Raw genomic sequence first — 23954 nt, forward strand, 5'->3', positions numbered from 1 at the left:
GGCCACACATCATCACACCTATTTGTGTTGGAGTTCATCAACTTTAATTTGTTAAGTGTAAAGACCAATTCACCAGAATCTAAATCAAACAATAGACAGCATTAACATATCTTCCAATATTTTACTGATTTAACAATACCACAGCTGCGTGTGTGTACTTTGAAGTATCCGTTTTAAAAAGATCACGTCATATTTTAAACATGTTCAAAAGTTAGAAGACTCAAAAACTACAAATTGGGAAAAATTAGAGGTATTTATTCTGAAAAATAAGTATAAAGGACATGTGTAACCAAAACCAATCTCTTTTGTAGTTCTGCTTACAGATTTTCCTACCATTTTTTTTAATCAGTTATTCTACTTTATTACGGATGTTTTTTTTCTGCAAAATTTTACCCAAAACATTCTTATTTAAATTGTATTTTGCTGCAATGTGAGTAAAATTTGAATATTTACTATTTTTATTTAATCTACAAGTCCATTTTGTAAGGCCATGGGGCACTCTTACCCCTTTCATAAGTTGAAATTCTGATATTCAACAGGCAATCAGAAATCATGTAGTCCAATAAAAAAACAGACAAACCAATGTCCAAAAATATTAATCAGGAAAAGACGATTACAACAATAACAAAATTACACAGATATCTTAAGATTGAGCAACATATATTATACAACTATCGGTCATCCCACTGTCTGTATCTCTCTGCTCAGCTCCTAATAAGATTGCATATCATGGCTTTGTGATGTCAAATACATTAACCAGGCATTAAATACTGTTACCTAGACATGTCATAATAAATTAACCATGTTGATAAGTTTGATCCCAAATTATCAAATATCAAATAACTACATGTTTACTGGTGAGACAAAGAAAACAATTGTTTCTTTCATGCAAAATACACAAAAACATACCAATAAATCGATTACTGTGGATTCATTTATTTTCGTGGGTATCAATTTTCGTGAATTGAGGAAAACTTGCATTTTCCTGGATATTTGATATCGAGGAAAACTTGCATTTTCCTGGATATTTGATATCGTGGTTTTGCCATACCTTGGATACAAAGCCTAATGAAAATTTGTAATTCGTTGACCATTTGAATTCGTGGTTTACCAGTATCAACAAAAGCCAGGAAAACTAGTATCCAATGAATAATAATGAATCCACAGTAAATGGCACATACCTCGGGTTATCTCATGTAATCAGGAAGTAATAAACCATGATTAAAGGCCGTACTTTAACCTATAATGGTCTACATAAGAAAATGCCTGTACCAAGTCAGGAATATGACAGTTGTTATCCATTCGTTTGATGCGTTAGAACTTTTGATTTTGCCATTTGATTGGGGACTTTCCTTTTTGAATTTTCCTCGGAGTTCAGTATTTTTGTGATTTTACTTTTTACTTTCTTTTTACAAATTGTGAATTAGGTGGAGAGTTATCTCATTGGCACTCATGACAAATCTTCTTATATCTATTTATGGAAGAGACCCAAATTTCTAGATTTAAATTTCAATGATACTCAAGTTTTATCCAATAAATGTTAGAACTATAAATTCAGACCTTGGTTTAAATTCTCTATCAATAGTTATAAAGACTTTGAAATGCTACTTTTATTGTATTTCATCATTATATCATATAGCTTTTAATGTAATAAACATATCAAGTATAAGTTGTATAATATTTGAATACTGAATAAAATAAATACTAAATAATGAAAGACAAGATTGGTCAACTGTAAGATTTTTTCCCCAAGAAAACAAATAAAACAATATAGTTTCAGCCATAGAGAATTATTACTATTTTTGGTTAATTTTGTCTTAAAAGCAGATTCTTTAATGTTTATGGACGGACTTTTTAACACAAAATAAGATTATAAAAGTTTATGTAAATATATGCAATTACTTAAACAAAACTAGAAGAGTAACTCTATCACAGTCTAAAATGGACGGAATAATTAAATCACAAAATAAAGGACGGAAGAATAAAATCACAAAATAATCAATTTCTATAAATTTGACATAAATCAGTTTAAAGTCAATTGAATCACAGCATGGGTGTCTTAGTATCAGGATAAAGACTATAGGGAACTTGGTCATCAGTTGATGATTCATTTTGTTCCGTCACTCGGTATGGAGACTTTGGTCTCTGCCCTGATGCTGGTCTTTCTGAAGTTGTCATCTCCAGATCTATGTTTTGACCAGAGGATTCTGCAGTCTTGTGTGATGTGAACTCAGGTGTCCAGTTCTTTAAATCATTTGATTTTGGTCTTTTTGGCTTAAACTTTGGTGGACGGTTAGAGCCTTTCAATGGATCTGGCATGGCAAATGCTGTTGCAGGTGAAGGAATTACCCAGTTTTCAGGATAATCCTCTGGGGCATCCTTTATCCACTTTCTCTTCTCTTTGCCTTCTTTGTTGGACTTTTCAGGATTAACATTTTTTTTGAGTTGAGATGGCTTCATGTTTTTCTCTTGTGAATCTGGTGTAAGTCCCTTTTTGAGAACAGGAGCAGTTGTTAAACCTTCAACTGTTTCAGATTCAGTTGGTTCCAGAGATTTGGGCTCAAATACTGGTTTAGCATTTGGTTGTAGTGACTCTGGACTGACTGATGAGTTGTTAAAAAGAGGAAACTCTGACACAAATGGCCGTCTCCATCCTTTCTGGGGCTCAGGTTTGCCATCTTTTTCTGGGAATAAAATAAAGCCCTGAAAGAGAGAACTTTCTGGTATCAGTATCAGTAAAAGGAGAACAAGATGATCTTTTATATACAAACAACATTACCTTACTAAAAATGGTGGGCTATTTTTGGTAAATCAAACTAGTGTACAGATTTAGTAAAAATTTTATTCCCAGGGATCAACAAATGAATGATTCCTTCAGTTGGTGTAGTTATGATCCAGTCTTCAATTGTAATATCATCAAAAATATCATCTCACCAATTATTTACAATACGCAACACCATGGGTGCCACTGGTGAAGCAAGAACTGCTTACCATTATAGAGCACCTGATTTCAACCAAAGTTCCATGTGAACTTCCTGTTGCTCAATATTTCATTGTAGTGTCTTTGAAATTTTTCTTTAGGACTTTGTTCGTCTTTTTAAAAATCTGGCTCATCATATTGGTCAAGTACAAAGCAGGGTTAATACTCATATTACATTTACATGTTCTTGTTCTGACTGCATTTAATTTAATTTTGGATTTTAAACAGCCATCCATCATCATCATCATCATCAACATGATACAAATATGAATAAATTTCAAAATACTCCCTATCAGTTTTCCTTATCTACTTATGTATAAACTGTATACCCCAGATATTGACCTCAACATTTTATTTTGATTTTCTATTTACTGTTGTGTAACTATTTAACTGATTTCAACCTAATATTATTCTTTACCAATTCCTATCTATTAAGTTACCTTGTCAACAGATGATTCATTGGCATCGCTGTCAAAAGGTCCTGTTTTACCTATAAAAAGACACAAACAAATAATTTTAATTTTTAACGTTTCTTCATTTGGCTAAGATAATTCTATTACAGCATAAATACAAATCAAAATAACATGATACAGTTCAGCTTATCTGATTCACTTATTTTCCCCAAAAAATATAGTGAGAGGCAAAGAAGCAAGTTTCAAGAAATAATAAATTGGATTTAATTTTTAGGTCCTTTCTGGTCAAATACATCCTCAACTGTTTCAGTTCTTGGATTTCAAATATTTGGAAATGAGAATTCCTGCTGAAGGTAAATCCAGAAAAGCGCTTCAAACCAATGAAAATTATAAAGCAGTCTTTTCATTTTGAAATAAATGAAAAAAACAGATACTTATCAGAAGCATGTGCAATGTTTCAATAACAATTATTATATATGATTTCATTTTAGAAATATTAGAATTATAATGTACATCATTGTTTACCTGTTACAGATGTAAGAATTTAATTTTTCAGGATTGAATCAGTAAAAAAAATAGAACTTTCTTTCAGACATTCACTTTTGGGCTGACTTTTTTTTCAATAAGAACAACTAAACTTGCTGAGCACATGTGCAATCATTTAAATCTCCAACATAGGTTGAATGGAACATTTCCTGGATATGGTTCTAAATGATGTCAAGTCAAGAATTTGTTTTTGAGAAAATTGAACCTTACTGGCTTCTTTAAAGGAATGTTTATCCAATATTTTGTTCTTGCAGTTGTTGAAGCCAAGAAAAGATACTTTTATTATTTCAACATATATTGTCACAATCAAAGCTGATGTGAATGACCATCTGATAGACATTTGTATGTTAAGAAGATTATCATATCATGTATTTCTCTACTTTTTAAAAACCCTGTCCGATATGACTACTGCTGGCAATAAACAACAAATATCAATACAATCTTTGGAAATAATTACCATCAGTAAAACCTAGGCTTCCAAAACTGATATCTCCCATACTAGCTTCAGAGGATTCAGATCTCAGTGATGTCAGGGAATCATTGAAATTTCTCTTTAGAATGTGCTTCTCTATCCATCTTAAATGCCCGCTAAAACATAATACATAAAATGTATTTACTGTATTAAAAAAGAAAAGCTTTAATATTTTTGCATTCAAAATATTGTATTACATTATAATTTGTTTACATCAAAATACATGTATAGGTATCCCTAGGGCCTGAGACCTTAAATTTCAATTTTTTTTTTTAATTCTCTCTATTCAAAACAAACATCTCCAGTAGCTTTTTCAAAATCATAACAATATACAGATGTTCAAAGATGCAATTATATGAATGTTTGATTCAAAACCTTTTATTCATCAGAAAAACAATCTAATCAGGGTTTCAAGCTGATCATGAACCTGTAAAGGATAAAAAGATCAAATACCTCTTTTTGACTTTACGTCTGTACAGAGCTGCCAGTATTATGAACAGGAACAACAATCCCCCCACCACACCAACAGCCACTATCCATGGTTTAAAGTCACATTAGGATTATCCTGTGGACATGCACTTTTGTATCTGTTGACCTGGTTGTAACATACATGGGCCTCTGTACAGGGAGAGGACACACACTCATCTATGTCAGTTTCACAATGTATTCCTGTGTACCCTGGTTTACATATACATCTGTAATACTTGTCAAAGTCCTCAGCTCTGTTTGGATGCTGACAGGGATATAGAGGGAATGAACTGTCATTCTTATCTAAAAAAGAAAAAAGTATATACATAATGCCAATGTAATCTTTATTCTGAGTTTCTTTGGACATTTACATGGATATAATGGGTAAAAAGTGCAAATCTTTCAGGGTTCTTATTTTTATATTTCCTGAACAATAATAAAGTATGAAGAACCACATATATGTCAATAAACAGGGTGTTGTTATAAGAGCCTAAAGTCCACCCTGTTATAATGCCACAAGAAAATATCTACTGGTTTAGTATTTGTTAAGGTCTCAGAACTAGTTATCTTTGCAAACTGCATGACTTTTCTATTTACGCTAAACATTCAAAGTCTGTCTTACTAGTTAAATTCATTTTTTTTACCAGTTAATATAAAGCTAGAATCAGCAGTTTTAAATCCTGATTGGACTTTTTGTAAAGAACTGTATTTAAGACTTAGCAATATTTGCAATGAATGAAATAAGAAATACTGATAAATTTCATCCATCTGGTAAACAAATCTTTTTGCACAATCATTGTCCACAAAATGATAGCAAACTAACAAAGTAATCTCCCTGTTCTTGATAATATACAGACATAATATAAACACATATGTCCAGGTAACAAAAACGAATTTCCAATACATTTTTGCGTTTTCAGATTAGATATAAATTTCCTCCGATTTTGGCATTGTGTAAAATTAAGGTATAGCATTACTTAAAATAGCCACCCACTATTATTGATAAATTGTTGCTTGCATCACATCCAGTGGTATCCATCATCTATAAATATCATTACCTTCACAAATTCCTTCATTATTGCAAAGTGACTCCATAATGATAAATCTCATGGTAACAACATTTGATGTAGCATTATGGGTATCGTTGATATATATTTTGAGTTCGTCATAACCAGAAAACAACATAGCTTGGTCATAACTGAGGCTGTAATAAATCCATGACATATTCTTCCCAGCATAAGGTAATGTATGGCTAAAGTTACCACAAGGTAGGCTGTTCACCTGAAAGATATATATAAGAATACCTGTTAATTTTATTTCAAAAGTCAATAATTTTCTTGTAAAAGGTCTGTTCTTTCCAGGTTGTTACACTACATATTTTAAAAATCTGAATATCACATTGTTACTGAGAAAGTACATATTTCAGTTTGTTTTCTTCTTTTAAAACAAGCCTAACAGTCTGTTGCAATATATTACGTGTCAAATAACTTTCCAACTTAACCTCACATTATCAATACAAAGTTAAGAGCTGATATTTACAAACTCTTAAGTATAAAATAGCTTTTCACTCCCTGTAATATATAGCCTAGCTTGTATTTTCAGAATTGTTGAACATTTTAAAGGAAGTTATGAAAATTGTTCCTGTAAACTTTCTTTCAAAATTAAACACTTCTTTCAGGAACTGGTTAAAATTCAAATAACAGGCACTCAGGAGATAGTGACATAAAGTATTTTAATACCAATGGATCACATAATAATAATATGAAAAATAGTGGCACAATAACTAATGAGCCACCTTCAGTCACAATTGATGTAGGCAATCAATTATATGACCAGGTTCTCCTCACTTTAATTTACTTATGTTTGTTTATATATTCTAACCTGTGGACTTTCTGTACATGGCTGTACATCAAAAGGTAAGGTAGATTTCTCAGTCAGAGTGTGGTTACCATGTGATGGCTCATTGACTTCTATATGGAGACTATCACTTCTATCAATATCATAGGCACCAATCAGTGCTGTAAACTGCTCCGACCAATTCTCTTTGTTGAATGTATTCATCTGTTCCAGATATATCTAAAAGTAATACAACAATTTACTTTTAAAACACATGTCATTTCAAGAAATAAATAATCTACAATATAACGTCATCATTTACCGCAAAATTCCCTTCATTAAAACAATGAAATTTCATAGATTTAATAAATATTTTTCAGTGTGGAAAATAAAGATATTCCTTTCAAGGAATTAAAAACCATATATGACTACTAATATATGTTTCGAAATGCACATAAGTAGATGTAACTAGCTATATAGGTGTCGCTCATTTTAGTCAATGTGCATATACCATAAAGGACACTTTCCAACATTAAGACAAGAATAGAATTCATGACAAAAATCTCTGTTTTGTTGATCTTGTATTGTTGATCTTGTATTGCTGATCATTTAGTCTGTTTAGTTTATCTCTATCTTCTTCAGTTTTTGCCTACAATTTAACACAAAAAAGGGGTAAACAAAATCCTCATTTACTATAAAAAGTGACAGTCTACTAACTATATCAGCAAAATTTGACTTGTTAGTAGTTCTTGACTTGCTGATAATTTTTGTGAATTAAGTGTCTCTTTATCTTTTATAATTTTCTTCATATAAGGCAAAATGCAAAACAAAAATCTACAGATGATTTCAACCATGCAGACTTATTTGTAGAACTTGTCTGCTGATAATTTTTGCATTTAAAGTTTTTCTCTATCTACTATAGTTTTCAAAGGTATGGTCTATTTTAAGCCATAGCGCCCATTTTGGTTGGCAGGAGTGGTCATCAGGCACATTTTTTAAACTACATTGTAGATACCCCAATAATGGTTTCGGCCAAGTTTGGTGAAATTTGGTCCTGCAGTGTCAGAGATGATTTTAGTAAAAATTATCAGAAGACTGCAATGGATGAAGGAGGCCAAGTGATGAGAAAAGCTCACTAAATTGAGCTTAAAAGTATGTATTGAAGGTTGAAGAAGTCAATTTAAGCCACATTCAGAAAACCAAATTACACAACTTATTTTCTGAATAGGAACTGAGACATATAAATCAATCTTCTTCCCTCTTTCTTATTCTAAAGGTATATACTTATTAGTTAAATTCATTACCAGAGATGTTCAAGTACATTTTATTTACCATAAACATTGCATTTAAGACTTTAACATGTTTATCAAGTTTAATTCAAAATTACCAGAATGGGTTCAGTAGGATCTGAATGCATGACAGACCAACCAAACTGTGTAACAAACATCACTGGAGGGTTGTTAACATCTATAACATTGATGGTCACTGTGACTGGTGTGTCAGCTGGTGGAATGTCTGGATCTGATTGGTTCTCCTGTAGTATGATAGGGATAGATTCCACTCCATAACAATCTTTACAAGGTGTATACAGCAGGCTATGAAAAAAAAACAAACATGTAGTTATGTTGAATTCCTTATGCAAAATTAAAATATTTAAAGCTAATAAAATTGCACTAAGGCAGTACTTATAAACAAGTGCATCAAATCAGTTTGCTCAGTGTGAGCATAAAACATAACATTGTATACTTATTGATTGGGTATGAGTGGAATAGTAAATTTATTGTCCCCCGAGTTGCAACTATTGTCCTGAGGCATAGCCGAGGGCAATAGTTGTATATGAGGGGACAATAAACTTACTATTCCACGAATATTCAGTCAGTAAGTGTTTTATTATATCAAAAAAGACAACAGACAATACATGGCAGTGATAAATCAACTATCCCAATATATAAATCAAAAACCCAACCATAACGTTTACTTCGTAAATATTCTGAAATGCTAAGGTTACGTCTTGCACTGACGTCCACCTTAGATACAATAGGTAATAAGCGACGTCGGTACTCCCGCGGTATTTTCAAAATCATCCAATCCCGTAGCTGCATTGGAAATTCCGCGAAATATAATGACATTTGCGATCAAATAGTTTCTTCCAGGTCCAATAGTTGGAAACTATTGACCCGTCCACTAGTTCAACGCTTGCAATTTGAAAAAATAGTCAAAATATTGTGTACTTATTTTATATAGAAAATGATAACCGAGGTATAATAAAGAATTCTAGATCACCTCTAGATTTTCAGTTCTGCAGCTTACAGTGAACCTTGAAATCTGAGTCAAACCCTAATTTGGGCCAAAATTAAAATTAATTTTGTTTCCCTTTACTCGACCGACCCTCTAAAAATCCGCCGACTGAAATAATTTTTTTCAAAAATCACGTTGTTGTTTTTTTTTCTTCGTTTCGCTCAAAAGTTAGTTTTTTAATTTCATTTCCTTGAATGATCCGTATTTTCAACATTCCGCGAAATCATTGTCGCCCGTGTGTTTGCAGCAAAGGGTAAACAACGTATGCAAGGATACTGAAATTGGAATGGAATAATGTTTTAAATAAAAGCATCCGAGCAATCGTAACTTCTCTGCCATTCTAGCTACGCATCCAAAAACAATATTGTATGCGTAGCGAGAATGGCCGAGTAGTTACGATTGCGCATCCGAGCACACCCATGAGCTTAAATGTTAGGCCCGGCGTTTCTGCCGTGTTTGGGGTAAATCCCTGATTTCGCCTTCATTAGTGGTCGACTCAATAAGTTGTATATTGGCGTGCTATTTATGCTATTTTGTTTCATATGTTTCATTTCGTATGTTATATTGGACCATACACCAGTTGTCTTTGGATAAAATAGTAGTTGATTTTTTTCGAGCTCAGTATCATATTGTGTTGTGCTAGGTCGAGCTGACTATACCAGCTAATTCTTTGATAACAGTTCTTGTAGGTTTTTATGTCTTTTATAAGCTATAATGGGCTGATGATTAAATATGGTCACACGTTCAGGGTTTTGTGAAATAAGATGTCAGTGTTTCGTTATTATAGTTTTAGTTTCTGTATAGATGGGTTGAATTTTGTTAACATTACTAACGGTTGCTCTCGTTTCGCTGGTCGACGTGTTAGCAAGTTTTCCCTTTCTGTATTTTGTGTTTGATAAAAAAAATCGTTGATTTCAGATATTTGATATCGTTGTTTGAGCTTCTAACTGTTTTTTTTTAAGATCAGTTTTGCTGCTTGTGTTTCTGAGATACCTCAGTACTTCACCCTTGATAAATCCTTTCAATGAAAACACTTTTTGGGTGTGAGCTGTGTCTGTGCAGATATTGATATGTTTCAGTTGGTTTGATGTCTTGTATCATACTATGCCTTCGTTAAAGAATCTTTCTCCTTTGTATAATTATGACAGTGTCTAAGAATATTGTTCATTACAGGAAAATTTGTAGATGAACTTCAACTATCATTTTGTTTCATTGTGTTGAAACGTTGAAAAATGTGTTCAAGAATTAACAAACATTGTAAGGTCTGCTAACTCAGCGAATGCTGATCCGCACATAGGCACGCCCAAGGTTTCATAGTAAAGTTTGTTGTTAAAAATAAATTCATAGTTTTCTAGAATAAGCCTTAATAGGCGTAGTCATACTCGCTTGAATTACGGTTTGTGGCTTCTAGTATTTCCTTAAATGAAAAAGTGTACATATTTTTGGCATCGCATGTTACTAGGTAGCAATCTTGTTGGGGTTTTATATTTTCAATTGAATTAATAAAACTATAAGAAAAATATAGAACCGTGTCTCAATTTATATGTGGTCTACTCTAAGTCACAAAGACATTGATATTTACAAACATTTTCTTGTCTGAAATTGTAAGGTCTTCTAGTCATGCATAATACGTTATACAGTATGTTGTTTTAGTATCAATAAAGTTGAATTTGTTGTTTTTCTGTGTTTTCCTGTGTGTTAGATATATTTCAGGGATTTTCTCTAAAAAAAAAATAGCCTACCTACCTACCCACTTCCAAAATGGTGGGTAGGGTAAGGGGAAACAAAGATATTTTTAATTGCGGCCTTGGTATATATTTTAGAAATTTCACATCATAATGAAAATATGTACTAAGTTTATATATATATATATATATATATATATACAAGTCTAAATTGAAAACAACGTTCAAACCTATGATTGTGGTGGATAAAAACCGCAATTTTTAAACTTGTGCATGCAAAACAAATTTCTTGGTAGAGGGGTCTAAATACAGCGCAAACAACATTTTTCAAAAGACCAAATGAGTGAAAAAGTATATTTTAACAAAACGCATTTGACTAACAGGTCGAACAACAGATGTTCTTAAACCCTGCTGACTGCCATTGGCGATTGCCAAATAAACGGATCACAAGATGTTACAAAATGGATCTTTTAAAATTATTAATTTAATACCAAACAGAAAACAATAAACTTGCGGAAAAGATGGTATCATCTTAGTGTCTTTGATCAAAGGGAACTCAAAACAGTTTTTGAAAGATTTTATTGGCTCCTTACACAATAACTGCTTTAAAAGATTTTTGAGGAAGTGACTATTGTTTCTTAGTGTGGATTTAGACAGCTGGTGATGCATGCATAACAGAAAATGCTTTCTTTATTGACACCCCAGTCTTCCTCATTTTGAAGTTCAATTTGGTTTTGTTCTCATGATTTTTCAAACTGATTTGAACCTCTGCAAATACAGTTGCCTAATTTTAGACTAAGATGAACATTTTTTCATTTTTATTTTATCTAGATGTACAATTCCTTGGGCCATATTTTAAAACATCAAATCCAAAGAGAACAAGAATGTGTCCATAGTACACGGATGCCCCATCCGCACTATCATTTTCTATGTTCAGTGGACCGTGAAAATGGAGTAAATCTCTAATTTAGCATTAAAATTAGAAAGATCATATCATAGGAAACATGTGTACTAAGTTTCAAGTTGATTGGACTTCAACTTCATCAAAAACTACCTCGGCCAAAAACTTTAATCTGAAGGGGGACAGACGAACGAACAGACGGACGAACGGACAGATGAAGGGACGCACAGACCAGAAAACATAATGCCCATAAATGTGGCATAAATAAAAATAACAACTTATTCAGCAACACACAATACTTTGAACAATTTTGATAACAAAATAATATAATAAAAGGCAGCACTATGAGCCACATCACTTTTTCAAAGAATAAAGTTCCATAACTCCTCATTGTAACATCAGAAAAGGAAATGTCTGGTAAGGGCTAATTTTGGCCTTAAATTCAAAGAACATCTAGAGATAGATTTTTGACATTTTTTAAACACTTTTTTTTTTAAATGTTGAAAATTTTAAACTGATTTGGTTATTTAAGACGCTCAAATTCAAGCTTAAATATTAAAAATCTATCAACTTTGCCATTGATCGTCACTTTTCGTTTAAATCTTCTAAAATGGAAGTGGCCTCATATGTATTAATTCTCAAAATTCATATATTTAATTTTTTTTTTTAATTTTTATTATTTTCAAGAATTACAACAAATACAACACATCAAACATACATACAGTAATATTAGCAATACATTTGAATATATATTTATTTATGACAATAAACATTGTTGAAAATTCATTTTATACATATTTATATGAAAAGAGAACAAAAATACGGAAGAAAAGATAATTTTAGTTAAATGTTTATGTACCACTGTGTGGCACATGAGAATTGTAAAGTATTTTATGAAAAAGGAAGAGGTTAAAAATATCCTGTAAGATTTTCAGTACATAATAAATTATGCTATACAATAATATATTATGTTAGTTTTGACAATAAGTTTCTTGATGTACTTACAAATGTATATATATTAATCCTGGAAGCTATTTATGAAATAATTGATGCATTAAGCCATAGATATGATGGAAATTTTGCCAGACTTTTATTTTATTTCTATTCTATACATTTTTCCAACCTCAAATTCATTCTTCTTTTCTTTTAATATGCAATAGAATAGGAATAAGGGTTCTGTTGGTTTTTTTTCCAATTTCAAATTAAAGATAGGGTGTAGTGATATTGCTATATCATCTGATCAATCTGTTCACATTATTGAGACTCTGCCTATCTTATCCTGATTGACAATAGTAACAGTTACACTGTATTACACCTAATCTTACCATCTCCTTTCACATCCTTCTCTTCATTATGGATGACTCCATGTGGCATGAATGGCTGGACTTTCTTCCCTCCCTGTGTAGTACCAACAGCCCATTCATATGCCATAACACCATGTAGGTGGCTCTCAAACCCTGTATACTGTACACTGACTGTGGACATGTCAGACTGGAAGTCAAGGTCGTCACCAATATCTGACATTATTGGAATTTCTGTTCTGTCTGCCCCATCAATCACTATGCCTTTATAATAAATATAGTACCAGATATTGCGAAATGTTTGTGTGTCTAATTTCTTTAAATTTATGCCTATGATATACATTAACCATAAAATAAACCTGGCATAAACATTTTGTTTTTTATTCAAATGAACTGTACAAGGCCATGAAATGCACTGTATATGCACAAATAATGGGTTCTCAACTAAAATTTCAAATTCTGCTGTACAGTTTTTTTCATACATTCCGTGAAATAACTAGGAAATAGCATATTTCAATGAATAGATGCTAATTTTGAAAAATTTGTCAAAGTTTTTCTCAATTTTTTAATTGCTTTCATATTTTGTATAAGGTAGCATCTTTTTATAGTACGTATGCTGTCTGTTTGAATTTATATGCTTCCATCATTAAAATTTGATGTAGATGCTGTTGTTAAAATAATAATGTACTGGAGCATCTTACTTTTACTGGGATGCTAGTTTTGCATATTTTTTTTTAATATTTTTTCTTTTTTTTTGGATGCTGGATTTCCTATAAATAAACCAGTAAAAGTCTGAAATGGTCTATATCTGTACTCGACTGTGCTAATTTTTACTCGACCAGTCTAAATTAGTCAGAATTTAATTAATATTACTCGACCCAGTCTTAACCATACTCGACTGTACTGATTTGTACTTAACCCTTATCTTTGCTATTGAAAATAGTCTGAACTATTACTCGACCAGTCTGAAACAGTCTTAACCCATTCTCGACCTGTACTCGACCAATACTTGACCAGCTCGCGACCTATTTTATCAGTCTGAACAATACTCGACCAGTCTGAACCATACTCGACCAAATAACCTCTACTTTTTACAATTTTAATTGTTAAAATAACTTTCTTTTTAACTGACATGACAACAGCCACAATAAAATAAAGATATATATATATATATATATATATATATAACAGATTTTTATATCCTTACATGATTCTCAGATTTATCAAATCGAGATAGTTAAAATTATCAATTTAAAGTTGTTAAATAAAAATATTTGTTTTACCTGAAAACCACACCTATACTGAGGGTAATAAAATCTTATTATGATGCTTTTTGTTAGGCGTGTGATTTTTTTTAAACATTTTTCTAAATTCCTAAATAAAAACTACATAGGTTTCATGTCGACATACAATAGTTATATAACTATCTTTTTAATGTAACAACAGCCAACAAAATCACTGACAATGTTTAACCTTAATATATCAGAAATATATCTATTATTATAATTTGGGATATATATATATATTTTAAAAAAGGGATGAAAAATTAAAGAAATTAATAAAATTTTTATTCTAATTAGGGGTAAACTATAAAGTAATACATCCTTCTTTGGGCACACTGATTAAAAAGATCACACTTGGTCAGAGAGTAATAAATTTTAATTAACATCCATTGAAAAATACGGTAAACGGACAGAAAGTCACAGGACAAAAAGTCACAGGACATAAAGTCACAAATTGGATAGGACAAAAAGTCACAGGACAAAAAGTCACAAATAATTTGTTGACAATTGTTTGTTGACAATTGTTTGAATATATAAGAGAAAGATCTTCAAATAATTTCTTTTTTTACATTTATTAATTTTTATGTTTAGGAAATTGTTCATAAGCTTTGATAAATGAAAAATTATTAAATCTTAATCATGCAAATTGTCGAACAAAATCGATTTGCCTATCAATGTTTGGCGAGGCACTAGTGGGAAATTCGAGAGGAACATCGGCCACCGTTTGCTGTGCGGACGACTTACCAGCCTACGTGAGTGACAGACCTAAAACTTTCGTGGTCAACACGGCCGACAACTGTAACCAGGGAAGAACTCATTGGATGTCCTTCCATTTTCCTATATCAGGATCACCTTTGTTTTTTAATCAATAGAAGGAGCACCAGAGACATACCAGCAACATTTAAGAAATGTTCTCATCGTAAACGGACCCCAGTACCGTTTTTATCGCTGTCCAATTCGACCCGACTTTTTGGAAACATGTGGACTATATATACTGCTCCTATTACGTGAAAATGAGATGTCAGAGTATCAAGATGGCAGTTGTACTGATTGACCTATTAACGGATGACCTCGATGCCAACGACGGAAAACTCACATCTTCGCTAGCCAAGGGTTACGATCATCTCCCTTTCTATCCACCCTTGGCAGATTAAGCAAAAAAATTTTGATGACAATGTTGCGCCACCTATCGGTTGATTAAAGTCACACCCATTCCGAATACACAATTCTTGACCCATGGTAGCACTTGAACCCTCTTCAGTGTGGAGGTTAAAACATTCTAACATTTGTGCAAGAAAAATACACAGGAACTACTATTTGTTGATTCAGAACATTTAAATTGTCATTAAATATCGTCGTATGTTTAGGAGGGGGAGGTAAAGACTTATTGCACAATCAGCACATGGCAATTGTTTGACCAGCACTTTCTACATTTACACGTGATCATGTTATAGGTGCTTTTGATTAGATTCAGCCAGTTAATTACGGCTGAGGGTGGAGAGGAGGGGAGTGGATCGTAACCCTTGGCTAGCGAAGATGTAAAACTCATTGCGTTATTTTCATTCTGATATTTTGATACACAATCGAACAGCTTTGGTGTAATATTGACCATAATAAAACTCATGCTCATTTCATGTTTTTTTACCTTTCCAAGTATTCCGTTTGTATAAACAACAAAAAAGTCACTGTGATAGATTCAGACAAATATTCTCATTGATCAGGTGAAATATGTGTCGGGAGTGTCAACTACTGGGCTTTTACCAATCGAAATTAAGATCAAAGAATGAATTAACATCGGATAAAGAGACATGCAAAATATTTTTCTTCACTTTTGTTTTTTTTCTTTCCGCTAACAGCGAGTAAAAAAGATGTTTTGTGGTTTTATAATGACAAAATTTAGATTGAAATGAGGTTTTATATTAGTATGTTTAATTCAGAAATATACAGGTCATGATATTGAAATATAAATATTGACTGTCATGTTGAATTACACGTTTGTGGGTTTGTTATATATAGATATAGGGGAAGATCATGCTGCTGCTGTTGTTGCTGCTATTGCTGCTATTGTTGCTATTGCTGCTGCTGCTGTTGCTGCTGTTGCTGCTGTTGCTGCTGTTGCTGTTGCTGATGTTGCTGTTGCTGATGTTGCTGCAAACGTTTGTTTTTAATATGTCTTCCAAGAGCATGGGTATACAATCTCCTCTCATTGGTTGGGTTTTCCGCTAAGGATCCTATATTTAACAAACAAACAAAACAAAACAAACCACCCAGTTTTATAAAACAGTAAGTGTGTAAAAACTTTCCAAAGGAATTTTGTGAACTTATCAACTTCAATGATACATACCAATGAAAGTGTTGCTTAACAACTCGTTGGCGTCGTTATGGTTAGCAGAATTTAATATTTCAAAAATCTTTATGTATTGTTAAAGGGACCACATGAAAGGACCATACAAAAGGTAGCTTATTTTTGGGAAATATTTTTACAAATTCAAATGTGACGTCACTTTGTGTTTTTTTTTTTAGAATTTCAAATGTGACGTCACTTTGTGCGTTGAGGCTTTGTCTAACTCGGCTGTGTATTTTTTTATGTGTTGGATTAAGTTGTTTTATGTAATGTATCCGTTTTTATTCTGTAGTTAGTCCTCACTTTGGTTTTATCATATATATCTATTATATAGTCATTTTATAAAATTTCCTGTTTGCAAAATTATAAATTATTCTAAATAATAAGGATGTTCTTGTCCCAGGCAGAAAACCCTGTCCGTGTTAGGCGCAACTTTTTGGAAGTTTTGGTCCTCGGTGCCCTTCAGCTTTGTACTTGTTTCGGCTTTCAAACTTTTTTCATCTGAGCGTCGCTGGTTGGTCTTGTGTGGACGAGACGCACGTCTGGTGTATTGAATTTTAAGCCTAGTACCTTTTCTTAGCTATTATTCGTGTGTTTCTTTGTCCTATATGTTCTCCCATTATTTGTATTGCGGTCCTGTCATGTGATGTTGTCGTTTTGGTGTTGTGTTTGACGTTGCCATAAAAGCGGGAGGTTTGGCATGCCACAAAACTGGGTTCAACCCACCATTTTTTTCTTAAAATGTCCTGTACCAAGTCAGGAAAATGGCCATTGTTATATTATAGTTCGTTTCTGTGTGTCTTACATTTTAATGTTGTGTTTTTGTTGTGTCGTTGTTCTCCTTTTATATTTGGTGCGTTTCCTTCAGTTTTAGTTTGTAACCCGGATTTGTTTTTATCTCTATCGATTTATGAGTTTTCGAACAGCGGTATACTACTGTTGCCTTTATTTATTCATTTTTATAATGGAAAAGATGACCAATTAAATCAGTTGATCTCAATAAATATACAGTGTTGTGACAGAATTTAATATTGAAAGTAAAAGTAGCCAGTTAAGAAAATTAGGGGCACCTGATAGCTTGATAATATCTTTGTATTTTTTGATAAATGTAGCATTTTCTGTAATCTGTTAATCCAATTAAACCGAATGTTAAAGATATTGATATTATTGTTTTTTCCTATTTCATTTTGTACCAAAATACCACAATATCTTTTAATTTTATCTATGAAATCTAAATTGACAAAGATTTGCACATAAAATAATATCCAAATTATGAAAATAAATAAAAACACAATTTGTTTTCTTTAAAATGACAAGGAGCTTAATCCTACATATATTTATTTAACAGCCAGTTTTATTCATAAAATCAACATTTAATATCAAATTTCTAAGTCTACATTTCAAATGTTAAAACGACTTATTTGGTTAACCATTAGATAGATTAACGACCATATTTTTTTTAACTTTCAATTATTATGAATCAACAGGATATTCAGACATATGCCCTCTTAATATATTTGAATTAAGAATTAGAATTAAACATTTACTGCAAAACAACACAGATATAAATAAATGTTCTAATGACTATGTATGTCATTTGTCAGTTATATAAGTATAATTATAATCTTACTTGCACTAACGGGTTGTCGGTGTATTCCTATTAAACGTTGTCACATTGCTATAGACATCACTAAATTAAACATATATAATATGAATTATTTCAATTGAATTTCATTTTATCCTATACAAATTTGCTACTATCTTCTGTTTTCTTAAACACATTCGCTAATACAATAGTTAAAGGTATAAAAACTCCTCTGTTAACAAAACTGATTCTGGTATTAAACCTTTTCCTAAACTCTCTCATAGATACAAATATTTGGTTTGTTTGTATGGTGGTACTTGTAGAAAACCTATTTCAATCGGTATAGCATAGCACATCATATTTTTTTTACCGAGATGTTGTTTACGGAGCCCGGAAATTTAGATAGGTTTCGGGTAAAATCATCAGTTTTTCAAATGAGTTTATTCTAAAAGGTTACCAATTCAACACTGTAATTGGATTTTTTGATATATTTTTTATTGGTACGAATTTTGTTTGTGTAATCAGGAAATTATCACTAATGCTATTGTTTTATACATATTCATATGCACATTCACGGTTCTTCAATATATCCATACCTGTATTGTGGCATTGCACAAGGCCATGTTTTTCTTTAACTGTTAATGACGTCTTTACAGTAAATCCTTTGGATGTTAGATATATACTGTTTGATACTCCGTCTAAGACACATGATATTTATTTGATGTAATATAAACCCCTGTCACTTCCGGTCTTTATTTTTGATACATGTTTTTCTGCTTCGTTTCGATCTGGTGGGTTTATCCCTTTTCAATTGATTTATATAGTTTGTTGTACTTTGACAGCACTGTCCAAACGTAATGAAAGGTGGAAGGGGCGACCGTTAACATGTTTAACCCCGCAAAATTCTTTATGAGCCGGTCCACAGTCAGGAGTCTGGAATTCAGTGGTTGCTGTTTGTTGCTGTTAATCATATTTGATTACTTTTCTCGTTTGAATTGTTATATATTTGTCATTTCGGATTTTGCTCAATGTTGAAAGCCGTACAATGACTTTTAGTTGATAACTTCTATGTGACTATATCATTTGGTTTCTGGTAGAGAGTTGTCTCATTTGCAATTGTACTACATCTTCCAATTCATAGACAAGTGGAAAGTTTTGTGATATTGTTAGATCAATAAATTTCTTACCCGGAAATAATCTCTTAACTCTATCGCCATGTTTAACAACAGCGGCAAATAAAGTCTCTGAGAGTAGGATTATACAGATAGTCACAGCTACCACTGAAAATCACGATTTATCTTGGTAAATAGTGTATAATATATTTATATTGTCAAAATAATATTCGTCACTAATGACAGTAAATTTCCATATTATCCAACTGTTACTGTCAAAGTTAGGAATGTCAAACAATTTTGCCATTGGGTTCGAATTATTCATCATTTAAAATGGATATGATCCTTTGCAACATTTCAATTGGGCATAATAATCTAAATATATAAATGCATATACTCCCATGATCCCATCATATCTACTTACCGATAGTTTTAATTGTTCCTTTTGAATTTCAAGTAACGATAACAAACTGGACCATCCATTCTCTCGATTGTATACCACAATTGCGTTAGTGTCCATAAAATCAACACTTTATTGCTGGGCATTTGATATGCTTCACGAAAATATTTGTTCTCGGAATCTAAATAGGGCTTTAAAGTTACATACATGTAGTAAGGTTGTTTGAAGAAGATGTGGATAATAAAATATTCTTTGAGTACAGTAAATTTCCATCTTTTTATGCAATAGTAATTTTGTTACCTCTTTACTGCTTGCAATCGTAGTTCTCATTCCAAACATTAAGAGAAATCGAAAGAATTATTCTTAACTTGTTTGAGAAAAGGGAATGTCTAAATGAAATCGAAATAGGACGTTAATCAAACAGCAATCAATCAGAAAGAAAGATATAATGTTTCAGTAAGGGACAACACGTGCTTTATAAAAGACAATCAGACTAAAACTAAACATTTAGAAACTGAATTCATTTAGATGTAGGATTTTTTTTTTATTGACAACACATTTTCATTTCTTTAAAGGAATATTTAAGTGCAGTCTTTCTGTGGGGGTTAACTAACTATCTTAACTAATACGATATTCCTGTAATGACATTTCATTTCATCGAGGGTTGCATTATATGTATTAATTGGAGAATTTTGGTAGATACTGGTAGAATTTTCTGTGACAGTATTGGTTAATATTGTAATGTTTGCTTTTGATTTGTCTTTTCATATTCTAGGGAAAAGAGATTTGCCTTGTAATTTGTTTTATAAACCCTATGTTTGTCCCTTCATCGATTTTTAGGAGGAAGAGGATTGAGATCTTTGTTGTAACGCTCATACAAATATTTTTTTATTTTCCGACAACATACACATATTGTATATGTATACACCTCTTTAACTAAAATCAAACCATTAGTGAAAGTAGTAAGGATATAATAAGGTTGGCCGGTCAATACATATAGCAATCAACGGAGTGCCGTTTTCCTTGTAAATAACGAACTATTTGTTATAGTGTTTATGCCTCAAGGAATTGAAGCTCCATTTTTTCTATTTTCTTTTTTAAATTTACCATTTTGATTTCGTCATGTGTTGCCATATGTTCATAATGGTCGAAATGTTTTTTTTTTCTTTTCATATTTGTTTATCAGAGTTTTTGGTACTCGGATTATTAAAGCGTTTGTACAATTAGTACATGTACAAGTAAAATGTTCCTTGCTTACAAAAAGATAGGTTAACCTCGGGTTTAAATTACAACAGAACAGAAATCCCTCTAATAAATACATACATAACTATGTTATTTTGCAAATTTAGGGGTTGTTGGGGTCTTTGCATGACCTTGAATGGTCAAAAAAGTTATGAAAGAAATGTAGATGGCCATAGAAAAGAAAGACAGAAATTACCAATGATCTCATTAAAATAGTTTTGTGTGATATCAGTACTGTCTCTACTCTTCGTCAAACAAGGAACAAAGCATTTATGACTAAATAGTAAAACAGATTTAAAGAGAACCCAAAAAACACAAAATTGATGTCACATTAAATATATTACATTTGAGAAAGGACGTTTACGAAATACCAATTGGTCAATTAATACCAATTGGTTAATTACTCATAATACTGAAGGTAACCTATTGTTGTTTTCATCCGCATTATTTGGTCTCTGGAGGTTTGATAATTTACTGACAATCATACAAAATATACCCATTTTATTCATAAAAACTCTTTACCGTTCAAACGTGTGCAGACTTAAGGTTTCTTCAGCGATTTTGTTAAGGCATTTCCACTTTTTCTATTTTACTGGGTGTAAATTGACATGCCAGATTGTGCACGCATAGCGCGAGACACTCACCCGGTCGATCTGTCCTGCTTTTGAGTTCATGCAATTTTCTCAGTTTTTGTTTGTTACCTTTATTTATATAGTCTATATTGAGAATTGAACACCGCTTAACTACCGGGGCCTTAAATTATGTGTCGCTAATTATAAAGAAAGCACATTGTTCATTCTATATATGCAGTAGTTAAGAAAAAAAAAAATTTGAAAAACGCCGGATATTATTTTTATTTTAAGGGTAAATATTATAAATTATGACATATAATGCGACAGAACATGCTTCAATCCTTTACTGACAATGAAAATTTTGAAATAATTCATATTTCAGTATATCAAGTGTACAAGCTTCATTGTTTGGTATCTATTTCTATCGAAATGATTTTTAAAATTAATTGTAAGAAATAATAGGAGGGTAATCAATTACGAATACAAAGGAGAAACGTGATAACAATAGGCAAAAATGAATTATCATTGTCCTATGACACATAAATTGAGAACATTACCGATAAAAATTTAATCATTTGTTACAAACCTTAAAATAACATTGACTTAAGAACAGTCTTACTTAATAGATTATGTTTTGTTTTGTGAAAGCTAATAATAAAGTTGAGAATGGAAATGGGGAACATGTCAAAAAAAGAGGGACGAAAGATACCAGAGGGACAGTCAATCAAAGAGACAACATCCCGACCAAAGAGCAGACAAATAAGTAAACTGTTTGATTAATCTGCTAACATTCCCAGACAGGTATAACCAGCATTGTAGTCAAAATACAGAGTTGAAAGTTGGTCTGTATACTATGAATTCAATTGATTAGCCAATATTTCTTTAACAAAGGAAACTAGATAAGTCTGTTGTAAGGTACATGTAGTCGTGTCCACCAAGCATATTGACGTCAAACTGATTACGAAGCAGGATCTGATTACCCTCCGGAGCACCTTAGATCACCTTGGGTTCGTGTTGCTTAGTCTTTAGTTTTTCTATGTTGTGTCTGGGTAGTATTATTTGTGTGTTTGTATTTTTTCTTTTTTATCCCTGGCGTTGTCAGTTCTTTCGATATATGAGTTTGAATGTATCTTTCGCCACTCTTTTACGATATATATAAAGCTAATAGAATATAAAGCAAATTAATAAAAAATAATGAATAAGTAAAGTATTTCAATTGGTAAAACAATAAAGTGATTGATAAAAAAATGAAAACAACACGTTAAATAATTTTATGCGTCAGAAGCGCTTTACTGGATTTACCTTCATCCGGAACGGTCAAATGAGTCAATAATTGGCAACATCTTTATCTACAATGTTTGAAACAGATAAGCATAAAGATAAGAAATTCCTTTCAGTGACAATAAAGATAAGAGACAACAACGTTTAATGGAAACCATAAGGTGCTATTGTAAGTTAAAATTTGTTCATTTTCAATTTGAATTTTTCATATCTATAAAATTGAATTTTAAATTTCAAGTAATCATGGATCATTGAAGCTTAGAACAAGATCTGTTTTACATTTCTTTATCGTCCTATATTGTACATAACGGTTTTCAATATTTTAAATAAGATAAGGAAATATTCATTGCATTCCTTTCTACGCTGATTATTTTAGTATATAAAGAAAATTGATTTCAGGTGCTCGGCCAATGCAATGTACGTTCGTTACAAGATAGCAAGGACACAGAAGCTAGTTTTGTATACATTTCCCATTTCCCATTCACCCCAAATAACCTTGTATATTATTGCTTCCACAGTTCGTATCGACCTGTGAACTTTGATGCATTTATGTTAGTCTGATCGTAGATATCTTAAATATGTAATACCAAATGCAATCATGTACTACCCTATACTGCGTACAATATATAATTAAAAAATTGGAGGAGTAAATCGATGGTAAATATTAAAGCATTGTTAATTTATGTCGAAGACAAAATGATTATTTCTTTGAAGTCGGGCGATTATTAAATTTGACCAGAGTTTTTGCTTTTCATGCATACATGAGAGAACTAATAAGTTTTTTTGGGGGGTGGGGTGGGGGGGGGGGAGGTATTTATTTCGAGTGGATGTGCTCATAGTATTGTATTCACCAACTACACATAATTACATGAAACTGGATTGTTTTAAGTATTTTTTTTTTTAATAATAACATTTACTGGTAAATGTTCAGTTGATGAGTTATGTGATTGAACTAATTATAGGATGAGGCAAATACGTGATTGATCATTTGGATGTTATGTAAAACTTGTTATTAGGTTTGAATAACACAGCTGTTTTTATGGCATTTTGATTTTAAATCTTTTGTCTTGAGTGTAATGAATGAAAGTTGATACAATGCTTTACGCGCAGAATAATCCGTAGCATACGTTTAGCTTTGAAAAACCAAGTTGTCTATTTAGAATATCTTTTATTCAAATCAATAGCAAGAAGTCTAGGTATTTTACATTGCATGAACATTAAAAGTTTGAGTATTT

The 23954-nt window shown here is 31.9% G+C and overlaps 2 protein-coding genes across 2 annotated transcripts; both read right to left on the reverse strand.

The window, feature by feature from the left end:
* Positions 1 to 1565: 1565 nt before the first annotated feature.
* LOC127706603 (uncharacterized) lies at positions 1566 to 3840 on the reverse strand. The gene is made up of 3 exons (XM_052211258.1): positions 3828 to 3840; positions 3421 to 3470; positions 1566 to 2703 (listed from the first exon to the last, which is right to left on the reverse strand). The coding sequence occupies exons 1-3, from the start codon at positions 3838 to 3840 to the stop codon at positions 2044 to 2046; spliced, it is 723 nt and encodes a 240-aa protein (XP_052067218.1). The 3' UTR covers positions 1566 to 2043.
* A 2077-nt stretch (positions 3841 to 5917) lies between these two features.
* Positions 5918 to 13123, reverse strand: LOC127706604 (uncharacterized). Its single transcript, XM_052211259.1, has 4 exons — positions 12903 to 13123; positions 8103 to 8310; positions 6761 to 6955; positions 5918 to 6160 (listed from the first exon to the last, which is right to left on the reverse strand). The coding sequence occupies exons 1-4, from the start codon at positions 13121 to 13123 to the stop codon at positions 5918 to 5920; spliced, it is 867 nt and encodes a 288-aa protein (XP_052067219.1).
* Positions 13124 to 23954: the final 10831 nt, after the last annotated feature.

The sequence above is a fragment of the Mytilus californianus genome, unplaced genomic scaffold, assembly GCF_021869535.1.
Source record: "Mytilus californianus isolate M0D057914Y unplaced genomic scaffold, xbMytCali1.0.p SCAF_6, whole genome shotgun sequence".
Classification (NCBI taxonomy): domain Eukaryota; kingdom Metazoa; phylum Mollusca; class Bivalvia; order Mytilida; family Mytilidae; genus Mytilus; species Mytilus californianus.

Bases quoted from the DNA above. Each gene is read 5' to 3' on its own strand.
- LOC127706603 (XM_052211258.1), bottom strand. The intron at 2,704-3,420 runs GTAACTTAATAG...TCTCTCTTTCAG, and splicing joins ATGAATCATCTGTTGACAAG to GGCTTTATTTTATTCCCAGA.
- LOC127706604 (XM_052211259.1), bottom strand. From the start codon at position 13,123: ATGTCAGATATTGGTGACGACCTTGACTTCCAGTCTGACATGTCCACA. The intron at 8,311-12,902 runs GTAACTGTTACT...TTTTTTTCATAG, and splicing joins AAGATTAGGTGTAATACAGT to CCTGCTGTATACACCTTGTA. The intron at 6,956-8,102 runs GTAATTTTGAAT...TATTACTTTTAG, and splicing joins ATCCTACTGAACCCATTCTG to ATATATCTGGAACAGATGAA.